The sequence below is a fragment of the Anas acuta genome, chromosome 1 (genome assembly GCF_963932015.1).
Source record: "Anas acuta chromosome 1, bAnaAcu1.1, whole genome shotgun sequence".
In the NCBI taxonomy this organism is placed as follows: Eukaryota; Metazoa; Chordata; class Aves; order Anseriformes; family Anatidae; genus Anas; species Anas acuta.
Window position 1 is genome coordinate 181706104 of NC_088979.1, and position 20322 is coordinate 181726425.

Sequence of the window (20322 nt, forward strand, 5' to 3'; positions counted from 1 at the left end):
CAAATACATCAGAACATGCATTATTTTAAATGAATACCACTTCCTTTAAAAGAAGAGTGTACAACAAAAGAAAATATTCAACTTTTGATATAAAACTTTTAATCTTCCCTTAGGCTCTCCTGAAATGTAATCATTTTATTTCAAACTGAGAGGAAGAGCTGAAGTCTAAATTATATCCTGTCTAACAATTGACTTCACTATGTGGGCCCTGCATATCATCTAAAGAGGGCTTTAAAAACCACCTGCTAATAGCTGAAAACAATGCTGCATCGGAGACTGCGATTGGGCTGACTTTGGGGATTAGTTTAAAGTACCTTAAAATAAAAAGAAAGCTATTAGAATATTGTCATGAGACTGCAGCTTTATTTCTATTGCTCTGCTGCCAGTACTTTGTTGTGAGGCTCTCACATAAAGATTCCCTTTGGTCTCTGAACAGGCATATAAACCAGAAGAGCGTTTACCTGTAAAGAAGGGGTGTCAGGGACTAAGGAATCCATTAGTTTCCTCTGACTGAACCTGTTTTAACAAATTTACTCATGATGAAGAAGAGAGGCAACCCAGCTTGCCAGTCGCATTTCTAAAAGCAGGCTTTGTTTCAGTCATTTCTGTGACTGAAAATAGAGAAAGTCGTGGACTGTGCAGCCCAGCAGGTCCTCACCTGCACAGCTACAGGCAGGCAGGACAGCTACACCCAACAGGAGCCTGGCAGTCACCTCTCTGCAGAAATGCCCTCCAAGCACTTACCAGCCTTTCTACTCACCCCTTCAGCCTGAAGGTCTATTTCTATCAGGTACCTGTCGCTGGTGTAATTCAGCACATTCAAAACCAGAAAGCATACCTCACAGCAACTCAAGATAATTTAGCCCTCAAGCTGGAGGGAGGATATCTGAAATACCCCAGCCTGGGAGCCACTACAGAACCAAAGACAGTGATTGCTGCTTGCCCCAACCTTCAGTTTGAAGCTGAGACCCCCCCACCACATCCCTGCCTCCATATTTCAGAATAAGCCTTCTTATTCCTTTGTTGCTGCACAAACATGAGCTTACTGAATTAAAATTGTCTTCCCCATACCATATATTCCATGCTAAGCTACAAATGACAAGATACTACGTTGAGAAATTGATTGTGTTTACATTGAATTCTTGTAAATCAATTAGATTATTTAGGAACAACCCATAGTGGCAATGCTCTCAATCATTAAAGCATATTTAATTCTGTTGCTTAGTGACCCCTTCACCTTTACCTAATCTGAACCATACACACTGAGAGTCACTGTCTTGTTTGTCTGGATTTATTCACGGCATTTTAGATCTCAGGTATGCGGTGAACACAAGACCTGATTAAACAAGGTACAACGGAAAAAAAAAAAAAAAAAAGGTGCAATTTACATTGGCTTAGCTCACAAATGAACACCATGGTTACTAACTGAACCTGCAGCAGAAGTAGCCTGGACAAAATTCTTCCCTTTCATCATTTGCAACCCAACCCTCCTCATTCAGAATCATCTCTCTTGGAAAGGAGAAACACAGCTGATCTGGCAGTATTTTGATGCACCAACATGCCGATCTTTTTCAAAGCAAACAGACCTTACATCCAAAATCATTCATTTGTTTTGCTGTCATTGCTGTTTTTGTTTTTTTGTTGGCTGTTCCAAAACAGAATGGCTAGAGACAAGAAAAAAGATATGGGGCCATTTCATATATTTGAAATTACAAACAAATACAAATTGCAAGCTTGCAAACACATAAAAAAATACTGGGCAAACACAATTTTCATTGGGTAAAATTATGAATGGTAATGAACCATAGAAACAGGCTACACTTTGTACTAGTTCCAAAGTGGAATTTTTGGATGTAAGTTCAGCAGATGGTTATGTCTTTTTTTTAGTCTTGTACTTCTTGACTTTTCAATGGTTATGTTTAGCTGTGTACATCAATAAGAGAAGTGTCCCGATTGTGGTCATTGCTTCTTTTCATTTCTAACAATATGGGTCTATGACCACATCTCTGTGAAGCTGTTGCTCTTCTTGTAACAGCTAGAGGAATGAAGAGGTCATTCTGTACCTTTAGGGAATGGAGGGAGTAAGGAGGATGATTACACTCCCTTTCTCTTTGTAGGTTGTATCTTAGCCCAGTCCTTGCCTCCAAACCAGTACCATGATCTGCGGTGTGGTCTCTGTATATATCACGCTTAGATGACAAATGGTCATTTTTCCAAATTTCGTCATAATACAACTAAGCTAGGTGTTGAAATCAGAAAACTACATAAAATCTCCATTTCCATTAACAGCAAAACAAAGCAAAAATCAGAAAGTTCCGTGTACGTGCAGAAAGGACCAGATAATTGATGTGACACAACCATGTGAAAGGTTGCACTATAGCACCCCAAAGACATATACCTGCTAGCTGAACTAGATCTTCCTTTGGTACTTTGAACTGCATCTACCCATAAACTGCCCTCAGTAAAGCTTTTGACAGGATACCAAACTGACTGTACATTTGCATTTTCTCCATTTGCTTTAACAGGGATCTTCACAGTGCTAACTTGCAAAGCATCCTTTTAAAAATGATGCTAGAACGCTACTGTGTGCTGAGTGCAGCGGTGCTGGTCCCAGCATGGTGTCAGATAATGCTCCTTGCTGGGCTTTGGCTGTGGCACAGCAGAAGTCACTCAGCATTCACGTCTCAGCCAAATATCAGTACATTTCAATTCCTTCTTCTGAAATTTCCCTTTCCTTCATGCCAAAAGAGGTCAGTTTTCGTACAGATTTTCAGACTGATAAAAGATCTCAGCCTCACCACAGACAGCAACACCAGCACTACGACCAGCCCCAGCTCTGCCAATACATCAGCTTTGCCGAAAGATACTGTACCAAAAATCTGGGATGCAGATAATGGCTGTTTGTATGTTAATGTTAAAGGTCATCAATTCAAAAAGCAACCACTGGAATTCAGAATCACTGCGAATATGTTCTTTTCAGTGTCAAGTTTAGAAAAATTGCAAGCATTGCAAGAAGAAAAAATATATTTGATTAAACCTGTTTCACTGATCCATTGGTACAGACTTATAGCATAATGGTACTTCAACCTGTCAAAATCTAGAAAATCAAGTAAACAGTTACCAGTTATCTCTGGTTTTGAGAGTTTGAACTTTTCAGTGTTTTTATAATTTCCTTTTCTTTTGTTGTGTTGTCCCACTCTACTCTCCCCCACACCACCACCCCTGACTATCTTAAAATGTATCACCTCACTTTTGGTGCTACATTTGGCCAGTCTTGTGTTCCATTTAAATGTCAGGCTGTCTCCCTTTCTTTCCTTGAGCAGACTGGATGCACCCTGGATTCATTCTCTGATACACCAGAGGGCTGTGCTGCCATCCAGAGGAAACCTGACAGGCTGGAGAAATGGGCTGACAAGAACCTCACAAAGCTCTTCAAGGTGAAGTGCAAAGTCCTGCACCTGACGAGGAACAACCCCACACGCCAGTACAAGATGGGATTGCCCAGCTGGAGAGCAACTTGGTAGAAAAGGCCCTGGAGGGTCCTGGTGGACACCTAGTTGAACACGAGTGAGCTCTGTGCCCTTGCCACAAGGAAGGCCAGTGGTATCCTGGGCTGCATTTGGCAAAGTGTTGCCAGCAGGTCCAGGGAAGTGATCCTTCTCCTCTTCTCAGTCAGCACTGGTGAGGTTGTACTGAAGTACTGTCTGGTTCTGGGCTCCTCAGTACAAGAGAGACATGGAGCTACTGGAGAGAGATGATGAAGGGACTGGAGTAACTGTCCTGTGAAAAAAGACCAAGACAACTTGGATTGTTCAGTCTGGAGAAGAGAAAGCTTACAGGGATCTTAGCAATGTGTATATAGATATATATATGGTTTCTTCACAGAGAGGGTGGTTGCACACTGGAACAGGCTCCCCAGGGAAGTGGTCACTGCACCGAGCCTGACTGAATTTAAGAAGAGATTGGACTGTGCACTTAGTCACATGGTCTGAACTTTTGGGTAGACCTGTGCGGTGTCAAGAGTTGGACTTGATGATCCTTAAGGGTCCCTTCCAACTCAGGATATTCTATGATTCTATGACTCTATGATTCTATATAAATACCTGAAGGGGGAATGCAAACAGGATGGAGACAAGCTCCTTTCAGTGGTGCCCAGTGTCAGGACAGATGACAATGGGCACAAACCGAAACACAAGAGTTTCCGTCTGAATGTCAGGAAGCACTTTACTAAGTGTGTGATGGAGCATTGGCACAGGTTGCCAGAAAGACCGTGGAGTCTCTAAGGAGTCCCTCCTTAGAGATCTTCAGAAGCTGCCTGGACATGGTCCTGTGCAACCTGCTCTAGGTTGGCCTGCTTGAACAAGGGGTTTGGACCAGATCGCCTTCAGAGATCCCTTTCAACCTCAGCCATTCTGTGATTCTGTATGTTCCTGCCCTAAATCGTCTGGAGATCTACTCCTCATAACAACTTGAGTAGGATGCATGATGAGGAAGGCTTTTTCAACACAATGTTCAAGTCTAGATTCCTAGATTTCAAGAGCTAGAAGCCCCAGCTTATTAAGATGTAATTTCCTACCTACTAAATGAACTACACATTTTATCTACTGCTCTTCCTAATTCCTGTTGTTTGAATTAACTTTCCAATATGAAATGTGAACCCAAAGGTACATGTCTGTCCATCATCTATACAGATATGAAATTAGACGTAATACTAAAAAAATTAAATCCCACCCCATATCAGGGTAGCAAAAATTTTTGAGCAAGTTCGAGTACTGTGTTCAGTTTTGGGCCCCTCGCTACAAGAAGGACATCGAGGTGCTTGAGCGGGTCCAAAGAAGGGCGACGAAGCTGGTGAGGGGCCTGGAGAGCAAGTCCTACGAGGAGCGGCTGAAGGAGCTGGGCTTGTTCAGCCTAGAGAAGAGGAGGCTCAGGGGTGACCTTATTGCTCTGTATAAGTACATTAAAGGAGGCTGTAGCGAGGTGGGGGTTGGCCTGTTCTCCCATGTGCCTGGTGACAGGACGAGGGGGAATGGGCTAAAGTTACGCCAGGGGAGTTTTAGGTTAGATGTTAGGAAGAATTTCTTTACTGAAAGGGTTGTGAGGCATTGGAACGGGCTGCCCAGGGAGGTGGTGGAGTCACCATCCCTGGAAGTCTTCAAAAGACGTTTAGATGTAGAGCTTAGGGATATGGTTTAGTGGGGACTGTTAGTTTTAGGTCAGAGGTTGGACTCGATGATCTTGAGGTCTCTTCCAACCTAGAAAATTCTGTGATTCTGTGATTCTGTGAAGTTCAGATTCAAATGCAGGCTTTGATGGAGCAACTACAGTCTTTCATGCTAAGTTGCAAAGTATCTTACCTACCAGCAACTAATTTTGACTTTCATTGCTTAATAACTAAAACTGACAGAGATAAAATTTCTGCCCTGCTGCAACTGAACCCAGAGGATGTTTAAACTGTGTTTTCCACAAGGGATGTTTGCAGGATGACCTGGTTACACTCAGAAACTCCCGAACACTTCCAGTGTAGATGCCTAGCTTATCAGGAATTACCAGAAGCTCATTTGAATGAACCTTTCTTACTCATTTAACTATCTCATTTTAAGGTGGTAGGTTATCACAACTTCAAGGTAGTTTTTCAAATTTGAAATTTCTGTTCATACTTATATCACCTGATATTTTATAACTTCCGTAACACAGTAAAGCTTACATATCTTAAAACTGCACAGATCCCAAGTAATTGCACTTGCAGGTGTTATCAGAACCAGAATTAAATTTCTAAACTGTTCCTTCCCTCCACACCAAATCACTTCAATGCAAACAGCATGAGGTAAAACTAAAATAGAGTTTTCAAGGGAAACAAAGCATGTAAAAATGTGCATTGGGTAGATTCATGAAAATTTAGAAACTTGGTTTAGAAAAATCAATTTCCATATGTTTATGTATAAGACAGAGTAAGCTGTTTGGATTGTGAGATCTGAGGCCTTACATTTTTTACTCAGACACTTTTCCTGACAATGATTTTTTTTTAAGTCAAAATGTCAAACTGACCAGAATCACCAGTGCACGCAGATGAAACGAGCAGGGATGTAGCATGCTTCTCTTCAGTGAAACATGAGACAGAAAAGTTGTTCTAAGTTACAAACAGTGAGAGAAACATGCTTTAAAATAAATATTATCTAATTCAAAATCTATGTACAACTCAACCATGACAATACCTGCCAAAAGTATGGAACTGGGTACGTGTAGTGCTCATACATATGGATACACATACAGAAAAAAATTACAGAAAGTACGAACATCCAAATGCACTGTGCAGAAGGTTAGTCCATGGAAGAACAATATTTGGTAGAGTAGAAATATACTCAAAAGCAGACAATTTTTTTATACATTTATCTCATTTTTATCCTAGCTGATTGCACGCATCTTCAGGCAGATCCAGATGGAGAGCACAGAGCTGCATATCTGAGGGCATTTACAATAGGACCAAAAGAAGGAGCTTAACGTGGTCATGCTTCAAGGTGCACAGCAGGAATCGTGTTTTCAAAGCAAGATTAATTTGCATTGCTGAAAATGGAATGGGATCCCCCCAAAAAAAAAAAAAAAAAAAAAACAAAACTTCTAGAAAATGGCCTACTTCTTAGATTATACTTTCTCCTTTTCCACTTCAGCAGTTGGTAGGGACTCATAAGATCACCACATGCTAGCACAATGAAGTGAATTGTATGCTATTTTGCACCTTTGTAAAGCAACTGTAAGCCTGATCAAGATACTGGAATAAATTTCAGTAGCACGTCCTTTTGCCCAGTGGAGCTCTCGGCCTCTTTTTCACATTTTCATTAATATTCTGATAGAGCAGGGAGAAAAAGGACTGCATAGAAATGAGGTATGTTACGTCAGTAGCAACCATTTATTAACAGTTACTATCATTTTAGTGCCCTGAAGGATATGTGACCAAGCTTACTGGTTCACATTATCATCTGAAGGCTCCTTCCCCAGCCATGCATGCTTCTATCAGCAACCCAAACGGCTCGAGGACTGTGACCTACCATCCTGCATCTCATCGCCCAGGATTCTTCACAGAAGTGAGGCTGGGACATGAGTGTTAAAGGGCAAATGTAAGCCTGGCTCTAAAAGATAAGGACCTCTTTAGGTCCTGTACTGTTTGTACTCATAGTGCTGTTATGACCTGTGGAGAGCATCCAAGTCATGACCAAGCATTTGGAGAACTTTGTTTAGAGGGGACAAAAGCACTGCAGCAGAGCCAGCCAGTTTAGTGGCCTGTGTAAACACAACCTGCACTGGCAGTCCAAATGTTTATGGCTAGATGTGCTTCTTCATAGGCCTGTTCTTTTGCAGCCCCAGGGTTGTATAAGATCTCTTGATTTCTGTTTACTGAGAACGTGGCTATTCCCTGTGCAATTGCATATGGTGCAGAGGTGAGTGAGAGAGCATGGGTCATGCACATGCCAAAACCCAATGCAGAGAAAGGTGCTGACATGCAGCACTTCAGATTATCATTCCACTTGAAAGGCCTTGAAATGAGACAGGGAATTTTTGCATGTATATGATGTACGAGCACATCTACAAATGCCAGACTAGTCCCAGTTTTCCAAAGAAAACTTTGATATTTCCTGTTATTTTCTCACTCCAACTTTTAACTGGTTTTTATACCAAACTTTTTCAGCTAACCTAAGGAAGAGCAGCAACTGGCCTATAAAAAGATCTTGATTTTAGAAAGTAAAACATAATATGTATAAAACATAATATGCAGCAGTGGAGAGAGCTGCTACACTTAAATTCACCACCTTAAATTTCATTTAGGACAACTACCCCAAATTATTCCAATTAAAATAATGTGTTGGTCATCTACCAAATTTTTAAAATTCATTTGAATCACTTAAATTCAATTTAATCTAGAATACAAGAGAGGAAAAAATGTACTAAGAGTTTGTATTGTAATACAGAATTAATTCTGCAGAGAATCTACCACATTTATCATTCAAGGAAAATTCCCTGATGCCAATCTCCCCAGCTTTAACATTAGATTTTGGGCCCCGTTTCAGGCAATGCTGCCATAAGGATAAAAGACGCTACAGATTTTACATCATTTTTAGACTGCCGAGGGGAATACCCACTCCAGCTGACTGTTTTCCCCACTTTCTTATGTCTGTATGTAGAATCCAAGTTGCCATGGGAGATGTGAAAAAGGATGAGATGACTCTGCTGCAACAAGAAGAAACAAACATGTATTGAAGACTGGACTGAGGCTAGGTAGGGGTCTGGTAGGTTACATCATTGAAAAATGCAGACAGGGGCAAAATGTATTAATCATAGTGCTGGGAGAGCTGCCAACATTGTTTTTTACCCAAAATGTAGAGTAGTGATGGGGGAATTAAAAACCTCAACAGCCACAAATGTCTCCCTTCCTCCACTTACTATTTTGATCCCGTAGCACTTTGGAGGACTAATCTGCAACACTGGGAAGCCTATCACCACCCTGCCTTTCTTAAATTGAAGACAAGGATGTGGACAGTATGACAGTATTTTAGGTTACAATCACAATTTTTATTGATAATTCAATGAAATGAATTTTTAGCTTTAAAAAGTTGCATATTGTTCCTACAATTCCTTACGTCTATCTCTAATAAATAATAGTCTAAATACTGGTCTGTTTTTCAGATGGTCAGATTCGCCCTGTAAAAATACCCTGTTCAATGTGACAATGACAGTCTTTGCTTTCAGCATCTCCATCTGTGTGTCACAACCCCTTTGGAGAAAACATGGAAGTCACAACTTGCACTAATTGCACTTGTGAGGGAAGACTGGCACTGTCTTTCTAGTTTTGATGAATCAAAAGGCAAAGGCCAATAATTCTAGCAAACTGGGTCTTTTGGACAGGGAAGATGAAACAAGCATTTTTTAAAACAGAAAATCAATAAAAAAGTGCTTACCTTCTACTCTGCTTTCTTACACTCAGTAATCCACTTAATTTTTCTGACAGTAGTGTATGTAAGCTAGAAGGTATATATATAAATGAAAACCACATCATGAAGTCTAGACAAAACTTATCTTAAAACTAACATCCATGCACTTTGGAAGAAGATTACTACACTTTCTTTTTTCTTGATAAACTTTAATAAAATCTTCTGGGTTTGTCTCAGAATTGCTGTATTTCCAGCAGCTTAGTTAACCCTTCCAGGAAACACGTCTCAGCCCCCTGTTATTAATCTCAACTTCATAATCTCTTTCATCTCCCGACAGTTTCCAGCCCAACAGGAACAAAAATGAGAGCAAAACATGCAAGGTCTGCCAGAAGCTGGGTGTGACTGCCACCTCTGGGGCTGGTAGTTATTGACCCTTGTCATGATACCTTGCAAAACTCTGGAAAGCTGAACTTTGTAAGGTGAGGTGTATTAGAAAACAAAGACCAACTTCCTTCCAGCACTTCCGTGGGGTTGCATTCAGTGACCAGATGACTGGCAATGGCCTGGCAGTGCCTGGCAATAGCAAGCTTGGCTGGGGACTTCGTTCAATCACAATCAATTGCTCCTGTTGGCAGTTCACACAGTGAGAAAAATTGTGGAGCAGCACAAAGGCAGATCATTAGGGTCATAAGGAAAGCATATACTGGGGAGAAGGAAACAGCTTTCAACAGCAAAGCAGGCTAAGTAGGATCTAACATTCATCTTACAATAGTTCTGCTGAAAATAAGGCAAGAAACCCAGCTTATTCTGTTCCAGGATTTTGTCAGTGTTTTGTCTGAAAGCCCCAGAGGCAGAGATATCTAGCGGTTAGAATACTGAGGGTTCATCTTACATACTATATAGTGCACTAAAACATAGGATGATGCTGTTTATGAATCATTAAATATCCATCTGTGAAGTCACTCGATCATTTGGGTTAAAACAGAAATCCCATCAGAGGAGAACAGCTGCAATGTGGCATTACAATCGTAAACATTGAGGCTTTCGTAAAATGACAAGGACAGAACAAGAACAAAATATGCTATATAATATTAAATTTGATGTCAGGCACCACTTTATGTATGGGTTTTACAGAAATGCTTCCATTAACAAATTAAATAAGATGCCAGTGGCATTTTGGCAGGAATAGAATGGGTTTCTTGGCTTTTTTTTTTTTTTTTTTTTTTTTTTTTTTTTTCACTGGGGGCATATCTGTCAGTGACACTAAGGACACAGGTTGTACAAAAGCTCCAGAATAAGAGATTCCCCAAGAGATTCCCCTGCTAGGTTGGAGTGAGCTGGTCAGCCTACATGAACCAGTACAGTGCTATGACACTAGGCTGGATCCCAGAAACCACAAAGACCACAACCTCACGCTGGCCAAATCTGCCTCTGCTTTTACAGCATCCCGGCATATTATTGAGGCCAACAGTCTGGAGATCTGCCTGGTGAGCCACAGCCCTCCCACTGCTGCCTCTGGTCCTGCTGCGTTTTGACTGGTGCCTTCTCAGGTGGCTGCACAGCTCTGCAAGGCTCTAGGTTATTAAATCTACAGGGCTATGTCCCCAAAAGATACTGGCTTCACAAGTTTTTGAAATCAGATGATTTTCTAAGTCTGACAACTTTCTAAGCTAGAATGGTAAAAAGAAAGATATCTTATATTAGTTGACTGAAATCCTCTTGAATCTAAAGCTGTCAGCTAGAAGGGATAGGCAGTATGGTCCTCAGAAAGAAAAAAAAAAAAAGATCTGTACTTCAAAACACGAACACTTCTGTAACTGCCTGTCAACATTTTGTGGCCACCCTGGCCTAAGTCTTCACTGGGTCTGCTAAAGCTCTAACGTGCTATCTTTGTGAACAGAGGCTTGCATGCAATTCCAGGTTGATTTATTTTTATGGAATAGCCAGTATTATTTAATAAAAGTAACTTTTAGAAAGAACATTTCAATAGAACTATCCATCACTAAAGCAAGGATATATTTCTGTTAAAGTAATAAAAATGCTTGAAAATTACACAAAAAAAATTAGCAGCAGCTATTCTAATTTAAGAGGCATGTATGCTGTATCTACGAATTAATGGCTGCATATGCACAATGGTTATGTATGAATAATGATGGTCCCTCTTTCCTGTTTCAAATGGCAGAAAGTCATTAGCTGATGGCTTTGGATAGGGTCTAATAACTTCAGTAGATCTCAGACACAGTAAGAGTTGGCAAGATGGAAAAACACAACCATTACATGCACAGACACAGCAGATCTAGAACTGCTCCACAAAATGTCTTCCTAGCAAATACCACTGAATTTTTGAAACTGAGACAGCCTGTTGCACTATATAAAGTGAATGAATTTTTTTCTAAAATGTAAGAAGAGGTAGAATAAAATATGCCATTTGAAACAAACAAACAAACAAAAAACAACAACTGATGTTTCTTCCAATTAGTTTTAACTGAGTTACAGATTGGATGGACTAAAGCTTAGGAGTTTGTTATACCGCCTCTAACCACTAGATAACACACACTTCTCAGTGTTGGGAATGTGTATTTTACTGATTGTTGGCATTTTTTTATGTCATGTGCTGGTATAGTATGTCTTTATTCCTTTAATATCTCTCTCTTTAGCACAGACAACAGAGGCTGCACTAGAAATCAAATTGTGCAGGGTATCAATGCTTTTGCCAGTACAAGGGGTAGCCCAGTGGTTGCACCAAATGTATCTTTCCTCAGCTTTATTTATTTATTTTCCCATAATGGGAAAGAATACAAGAAGAAAAGCATGTCGATGTTTTGGATGAGGCTGTTCTGACATGCACAAACCTTCCTGTCACACAGCACCGAGCTCTTTGCACGTCAGCCTGAGGAACACGCTGGGAGGAGACGTGCTGTGACTCTGAGCATATGGGATTGGTTTCCCATTTCTAACCCCTGACTTCCTCAAAATGGGAATGCATGTTTGCCTCTGAAGAAGATCATGCCTGTGGGTCTTGGTGTCTGGAGAAGGTGTGGGAAATACATTTCTTTTTGATCAGAAGATGCAGTTCCCTTTGATCAGTAGTAGCAATGAATGGGGAAGGGATTCAGAGTTCCCAGAAGAAACCTGCAGATCCTTACTGACAGGGATCTTGAAAATCCAACCTGTTTCACTACAGTGAAATACAGAAAACTGCACAGAACCTGGGGTGACAACTACTTGATTTCCAGCTGACACAGTTGTTTTTTATTATAGATTTCCCAGTTGCCAACAAAACAATGATTTATGTGCAGCTGCCACATTTTCATGCGGCAATTCCACAACAACCCAACGGGCAAGCACGGGGAGGAAAGCCTGTAAACTTCCTTTAGCAGAGCTTTTTTTAGTCTGTTGGCTGCTTCTTACGGCTTATGGCCTTTAGTTAAATAAGTTACATATTACCTCTTACATTCCTGTTCTGGAGAAATGCTATGTCAATATCCCAACCTTCCACCGCCAAGCAAAGAAATGAGACCAGCTACATGCTGTGAGACCAAAGGTCCACCTAGCTCACTTCCAGTGCTACTGATCTTAACGGGCTGATATGATTAAGAAAAGGGTAAATAAAAACAATTGTCCCAGGATACCCTCTTTGATTCCTGTCATCTTTGGGATAGAGATTTTTGGAGCTGAAAAGAGTCTCTATGTTCACTGCAACGAACATGGGCTCTTCCATCGATCTTTCCTTCCTATATTTCTTCCATTAGTTTACCTGAAGGAAGTTAATTTCCATTAGTTTCACTGAAATCAACCTACTTTTGTCATCCAAAGATATGTAAAGTGAAAAACAGTTTACTTTGTTTCTTTTAAGGAATTTGGTGCTCCTTAATTCCTGTGTTGTGGTCTGTAAGTGGTGATAATCATCAACAGTGGCCAGAGATAGTTAATAATTACTTCATGTTAAGCTTATCCATGTTGATGTTTTTATTATTTCCCCCTTGAACTATTGCTTTTCCTATACATAATATTTACATCTTATTATTTATGTAGTTATTTATGTCTATTATTTATGTAGTTGTAAGGTATCCCTTTGGAGATGGGGTGGCCAAAATTGCACACATTATGTCACTCCCAAACTTGCACTCACCAAGGACTTACGTGTACATAGTGAAATAACTGACGCTTGCTGCTTTGCCCTTTTCCTTTCCAAGTAATTCCTAACTTTCTGCTTTCTATCCATCCTGCTGCTGAGTGCTGTGATGTTCCAAGAGATCTGCCCACAGTCACACCAAAATCTCTTTTCTGAGAAATAGCAGCCTCTCACCACGGCGCAATATGCATATTTAAGGTTTTCCTTATGTGTGTTATTTCCATTACACTGGATTTCATCTGTCATTTTATCACCCAGTAACACAGTGTTGTGAGTTGTTTCTCTAACTTGTCAGTACATCGACAAACTTCAGTGTCTTCAGATTTCGGCCCCCTTTCCATACTCTTTGGAACAGAACAGGTCTCCACATGTATCCATATGTAATTCCACTCTCCAGCGTAAACACTGATCCTTTGTTTTCATCTATGTTTCCTACCTTCAGAATTTTTATTTCTGCCCCCAAATAACCTCACTTTTTACCCTTTTTACTGAAGCAAAAGGATCACTTTACCTGTGTGTTTTACACCTGTCTAAGAACACTGAACCCATACTGTATTTTCCTCACGTATTCACTTATTTACTCCTATACTTTCAACCAGTTTGGCCAGTACAGAAGACAGGTTTCCTGGTTGCATTTCCCAGATATATGGAACCTCTTTTGAAACCCCATGTCATACTTGCTACCTCCTGCTCCTCTGGGATTAAGGCCAAACTAATTTATAACTTATATATGTACACATATAAATTATAATGTATAATTTTACATTTGAAATCATGGTAGTTAAGATAATTAGTTAGGAGGTTTCTTGTTTTATTTAGAATTTAGGTGAAAATTATCTTACTTTGGTGATATGATAATATTCATTTTATTGGTTTATTCTGAAATCTATTCTACCACCAGCTCAATAACAACAAAGGTTTTTGAGGCTGGATGATTACTAGAAAAGTCTTTGAAGTGAGAAGTTCTCTATACTCCACCACAGAGACTATCAACACATAGGTTCATTTGGCTTTGTGTTGTCACTTATTTTTCTGATTCCCTCATTTTGATTAGATCCAATGAGCTCTGAAAGAATTCCCGTCTACTGTATTTTTATATTTTAATGTCATTCACACATTATTCTTCAAAATGTTTGCCGTATGATTTTTCATTTAGCTTATAGGAATGTATATTCCTTTACATTTTCTGAATGCACACAAGACTTTCACTTTTTAAGCCTAGTTGAATTACTTCTAATAGCTTCACCTCCTTCACTCTTGTCACACTGTCATAAGACAGTTTGGGACATTTCCATGCAGGGAGGGAGCAGGGGGAGAGAAGTAGTCTTTAAAAAACACTTTTAGGCATTAAGTTTTAGCTTTCAGTATGTTGTCTGTAAACAGTTTGCATTCTATCTATGAACAGAGTCAGTCAACATAATTAGTGAAGCTAAGAGGGCAAACAGGACATTCTCCATTCTGAGCACATTCAGTTGCTCTCAGTTCAGGTTGCATTTGCCTTTATCACCAAAAGTTTCACCTGATCCAAAGCAGAGAGGCCCAAGAAGCAGCCCAACAGGTTGCACAGAGAGGTTGTGGATGCTCCATCCCTGAAGTGTTAGGGGCCAGGTTGGATGGGACCTTGAGTGGCCTGATTTAGTGTCCTGGCCCATGGCAGGGGGGTTGGACTGGATGATCTTTAAAGGCCCCTTCCAACCTAGGCCATTCTTTGATTCCATGAATTCCCCATGTCACAGATATATGGTCTGTTTCAGTTTTAGGATTGAATCTTTAGCTCACAGTCATATCGCTTGGATGCTCTGCACAGCCTCAGTCTTCCCAGCGTCTATGGGAATAAAATACTTTTCTCTGCTTGAATCCAAACATCTTTAAGATATAGCAGCAGTCTTTTAATGATCTGTTATTCTAATAAAATCTTTACCTTGGATTTTTCCTGTCAGAAATTTTTAACATACCTGCCAATATGCCATATCAATATGCTTGCTTATAGTTATGTATTCCCTTTATTCTATCATATTTTAGTCTTATACCTTGATTTTGATCTGTTATTTTTTATGACCTATACATTAATGTATTTCTAGGAGTTTTTGTTGCAGTTTTTATACCTGTATTTTCCCCTTTCCTGTCTTTTCCTTTTTTCCTAAGACAGATTTCTTAGAACATATCATTCTCACATGTGCCCTTCTCCACCATCTCTCCCCCATCCCAGTTCTTCTCAGTCATTAGCTTTAAACACCTTACAACTTTCTAATATGGTTTATATGGAACCCATCTATAGCCTAAGAAGCTGGAAACTGAAAATAAAAAAAGATTGTTCTGATCAGATAAAAAAATTTAGTTCTGTGCTTACCTTCATTTCCCAATGAAGTCGATATACATATATATATAAACATAAAATATAAGGTAAACTTGCAAAATGATGTTTAAATTAAGTAAATCTTAACACCCATGTCTACAAAATAGTAGTGCAAAGTCTAGGGTTAAAGGTAAAACACTAGCTTGCAGTTATTTCCCTGAGTTCCCCACTAACACATGAACTGAATCATACAGAATTGCTAGCTAGCATTTCTCACATCCCTAGTATTCAATTTCCACGCTAATTTGGCTACATGTTTTGTTCATTTTTTTTCCTCTAGAGCAACACGTAACTGGCTTCAACCAGCCTTAAGCAGTTCTTCTGTCATTATTTAAAAAGACTACACCTCATCTAAGTAGAAAATACTGAGTTAGCAGGGAAATAATTAAGTGCATATTCTTCATCTACGAGTTAAAGTTTATTTTTCGTGATAATGAAATTCTAAAGTGAGGGAGAAGACTAAAGGATGAAGTATTCCTGTGGCTTCTCCTTTTAAGTTGGAGGCCCTGATGCTCTGTTACACTGTCAAATTATAATTGCTCTTTCAAATGTAAAAAATACAGAAGTAAATGATTAAGGGAGTTCCCATATTCAAGATGCATGAGGGCATCCCCCCTACAACCCCAGCACCAGCAAATGGTATTGTAAGCATTTTTCTAACATTCAGCTCATGGGAAAGATCATATTATAATGTTTGATTATACTTAACAGTTAAAAGCATTCCATTAATCAGAAGCTGTGAAGTCAGTGGGGTGGTTGTTGCAGAGTTTAGTCTCCTCAGAGTGGTGAACAAAAAAGAGAGAAGCTGGATGCCAAGGGAAAATGCAGCATTGCAAACTGCATTAGTTAGAAAATGCAAAGAATGCAAATAGAAAGAAAATGCAGCAACAAGCACTAGCAAAAGAAGATGAAACATTTCCTAACTCTTCTATGCTAAGGCGTGCTTGTGTGTCATCTGAGGATCTTACACCTTCAAGAGACACTTTTTTAAGAGTTAGTCACTTGTGCTATGGATGCCCATGTTACTTATGGCTGAATAAAGATCTTGTAACTCAGATTGCTTGGCTCTGAGTGGGATCAAAGACTCAAGAAACATAGATGCTACCTAGAGCAGACAGCTTGTAGAGTGAAGCAGTCAAAAGCCCACGGCAGATGAAACTCTGAAAATGTGGAGGCAGCAGAGAAGGTTTAAACAGCACTTCACAATGCATCTGTAAAAAGTGGTGTCAGCAAAATGAGTATCAGCTGGGAGGTAGCCATAAATCTCCACTTGGCAATATGTGTCTCTGCTGCATCCAATCCAACAAGACAACTATAAAGTTGTCTTGCAGAAGTTTCAGAAGAAAACTTTTAAAAAACTGACACGGATGGCATGAGGACCTGAAGAATGGGAAACATGATGAGATTTATGATTTGAGGCATACCTATCTTTTAGTCACTGCAGTCTTTTAACCTTTTCAATTGCAACAGCACAAACAACGTCATGCATTACAACCACAAGCCAAAAAAACTAGCTAGCAGTGATAAAAGAAAATGACTTCCAGATGACTTGCCTTCCAGAGAAGAAAGGTATCCTCAAGTCTTAGGACAAGGTTACGTTTTTTAATGGAAAACAAGATGAGAAATACTGAGTGAGAATTGTCTGACTAAAGGTACATGTTGAGTTGTGGCCTAAGCCTGTGGGATGCCTTTATGCTTGTCAGAGACAAAGGGTGAGTTTCTTCTCATCCTGCACCAGTCACCTACAAAATATTCAGAAAAAACATGTTCTGAAAAGGTCATTTCAGTCCTTTGTTTGTAAAGAGAGCCCTGGTTGATGACGTCATATATAGACATCTACATTTTGGTTGCCCAGAATTAGGTGATACAAACCACTCTCCCAGTGCCAGCCCAACTCAGCCACATCTTGAAGGCAAAGTATTTTGGAACAAGAGTCAGGAGACGTGGCAGGTGCCTTGCTGGGGAAAGAAAGCTCCATTATGACACAGTGGGATATCCAGAGGAATTATTATCTGGTCAGTGAAACCATTCCATGTTTCAAACAGATACTGTTTCAGGGGCTTAACTCTATCTCCCAGCTTCAAATTCTGAAACTGGAATAGAACAGGAACCAGCCTGAATAAATGTCCATAGTGCATTGGGGTTATCAACTGATAAGGATGATAGCCCAAAGGGATTTGTGGCTGCACTGACTAAATTGAACAGCTCTTCCTCATCAAGTCAGAAAAGGGACTCAGTCATAGGAGAGTTTTACTTTCTGTCTCATTAAATCACTTTCCGCAAAATACCAGTCTGAAATATTTTCTAATATATGTATTTCTCACATTCTCACATTTATTCTCCTTGCTTGAGGTGATAGAAGAATGAATGAATGCAACAAGATGCTATGAAGCCATTAACTCTATTAACTGCCCAAGAGCAAGGAGGCAGAGCTATAGGGAGAGATGTATCAGAGTCCCAGTGTTTGGGAGCTTCACTGCATAAAATTAATTTACTTGATCAGAAGGAGCTTTTTTTTTTTTTTTGAGTGTCATGTTTAAAGTTCATTTCCTTCATCAGCAGGAAAAAGCCCACTTAGAAAATGCAAATCTTTCATCGAGAGTGATTGGTATTGATTTTCAAATGTACTGAGTACTGTAAAATCTTTTCCCACATGATCAAAGCTTTTTACTTCCCATATAGAGTGGTCTTCTTGGTTATCACTGTGGGGTGACCTGGTAACTCCAAGATCATAGAATATAGTCTTTATAGCTTAAGCAGAAAGAATCAGTCCTCTAACTTACGGCTACAAAACAGCTCACATCTTCTGTAGTTCAAGCACACCAAAGATATGCAATATATGCTTAAGAAGAGGTTACATGCAAATGCATAGATAGATGAACCCTCAAAGGCACTTTCCATTTTGCCTTTCCTAGCCCTGTACAGGAGCTGATAACCTTGAATGCACTGTAATAACTTCAAGTAATTTTAGTAAAAAAATACTTCAAATGGTTTTATATGAATATGCATTGAATTTATACAATTAAGAAAAGTGTAAATTGCTTACTTTTTAAAATGCAGAACATCTTAAAATACATTGCTTTAATTATTTAAAAGTACATCAGTTGCTCAAACTAAGTCACTTTAATTTAGAAAGCCTGTTGAAATATGCATAGATTTGAAATTCAACAAACTGTTAAAATTGCTCTAAAAATTCCTTCTCTCGATACCAATTCTTTCATTAATTAAAAATATTTTTCATTCCAATTGTTCTAAATGCAATTTGAGCTACAAATGCCTGTGTCCCTTTGATTTCAGTAAAGAACCACAGTAATGAAATAATTTTTATTTTTATTTTGGATCTTCATCTGAAAAAAAAACACAACAGAGTATTAAAAAAAATAGATCCTAAGTGCTGGACTCATGTCCTCTCCTTTGCCATAAGAAACACACATCACAAAGAATATCAGTGTGAGCTTCCTCACGCTGCTCCTATTGTGTACTCTAACCCTGGTCTTGAAAACCCATTCTATCAAGTTAAGTTTACAGGGCAGATTGTTGATGAAATTTCTTGGTTTTCTTCAGCAGAACTAGCCTTTTGCTTGGGGTATGAAGGGACCATTCTAAGCATCTTGTTGGACAGGTTCAAGATCTTGCTTGCGAAAATCCAGAATACTTCTAATTTCACTCACAACACCTTTGAGGAACCCATCCAATTTTGGTTTAAAGAACATTTATAAAGTTCAATCAAGTTGATTCTTACTCTTCTTTTGGACAAGCTAAACAGATTTCACTCCATGCCCACATAAAGCAGGTTTTCCAACTGTTGTTCCTGTGCTAATAACAACTGTGAATTGTTCTTAGTGTTCCCTCCTGAAAACTCACTGACTTCTCAAAATCCTGCTTGCAGGGCTCACATGAGATCTAGACAATCTCAGTAATGACTTTCCTGTTGCCAAAACAAGGAAATTATAACTTCTGTATTCTCAATTGACATTATCCTGAGCTTGAATTAAAAATTCAAATTAAACTAAGTACCATATTAGGAGCTCAGGTGTGTTATCCACTGGATCAGATAAGTTTCTTTCAAAGTACGTACTTTTTAGGATACAGCACATCTCTCCTATGCCCCTTTTCTATAGTGGGAATTGCATTCTGTTTTCCTCGAGTCACGACCGTCTTCATTTAATCACATAAAAATGCAAATATTGCTTGATGACAAGCAGTATGTCATACAAAACAGATAACTCTGCATAAATAAATATTCTGTACTGCTACTTACTGCTAACATGATACGATGATCTATAAATGATGTTCTGACTATCAGCAAGAGCGCAAACTTTGCGTTCCAGTTGTAAATACTGAATATTGACTAAAGGGAATAAAACCAGTTAATTTAAAAAGGAATAAATTTGTAGCCTTCAGATAATTAACTATACTCCATCTTTACTGACATGAGAAAAGCCTAATAATGTTCCATGTAGACCATACTATAAAACTATTAAATGAAAAAATATTTAACATTACAGTCATTAAAAATAATATTAAGTCCTAAAGGCAACTAAAGGCATAGCAAATTTATATCTCCTAGATTAGCAAGGCTTTAGCAATTATGTGATATAGCTATTGCATATAAAAGTTCATGCAATCATTTCTGGTCAAAACCTCATATAATACAGATTGCTTGTGTGTGTAATCTTGAAAATTATCTACAGCATTCCTCTGTAAACATTAAGTTGTTAGATGCCAAAAATTCGACAGTTCTAGGCACTGAAGATTACTCACCCTTGAAGGTCTCACTGCAGTATAAATTGCTGAAAAATGAATCCCTCGTTCCTCCAGATCCATGGTCAGTCTTCCAATTATTTTGTCTATAAATAGAAACATGCATAATTTAGCAAACTCTGTAAGCTGAGAAAGCTAAAAAC

General features: G+C 39.1%; 1 protein-coding gene across 1 annotated transcript in view; it reads right to left on the reverse strand.

Annotated features, from left to right (window-relative positions):
• Window positions 1-20322, reverse strand: part of ATP6AP1 (ATPase H+ transporting accessory protein 1) — a 55921-nt gene that overhangs the window by 12752 nt on the left and 22847 nt on the right. The window contains exon 6 of the mRNA XM_068669607.1: window positions 20180-20265. Coding sequence (XP_068525708.1) covers window positions 20180-20265 — 86 coding nt within the window. The remainder of the gene's footprint in view (window positions 1-20179; window positions 20266-20322) is intronic.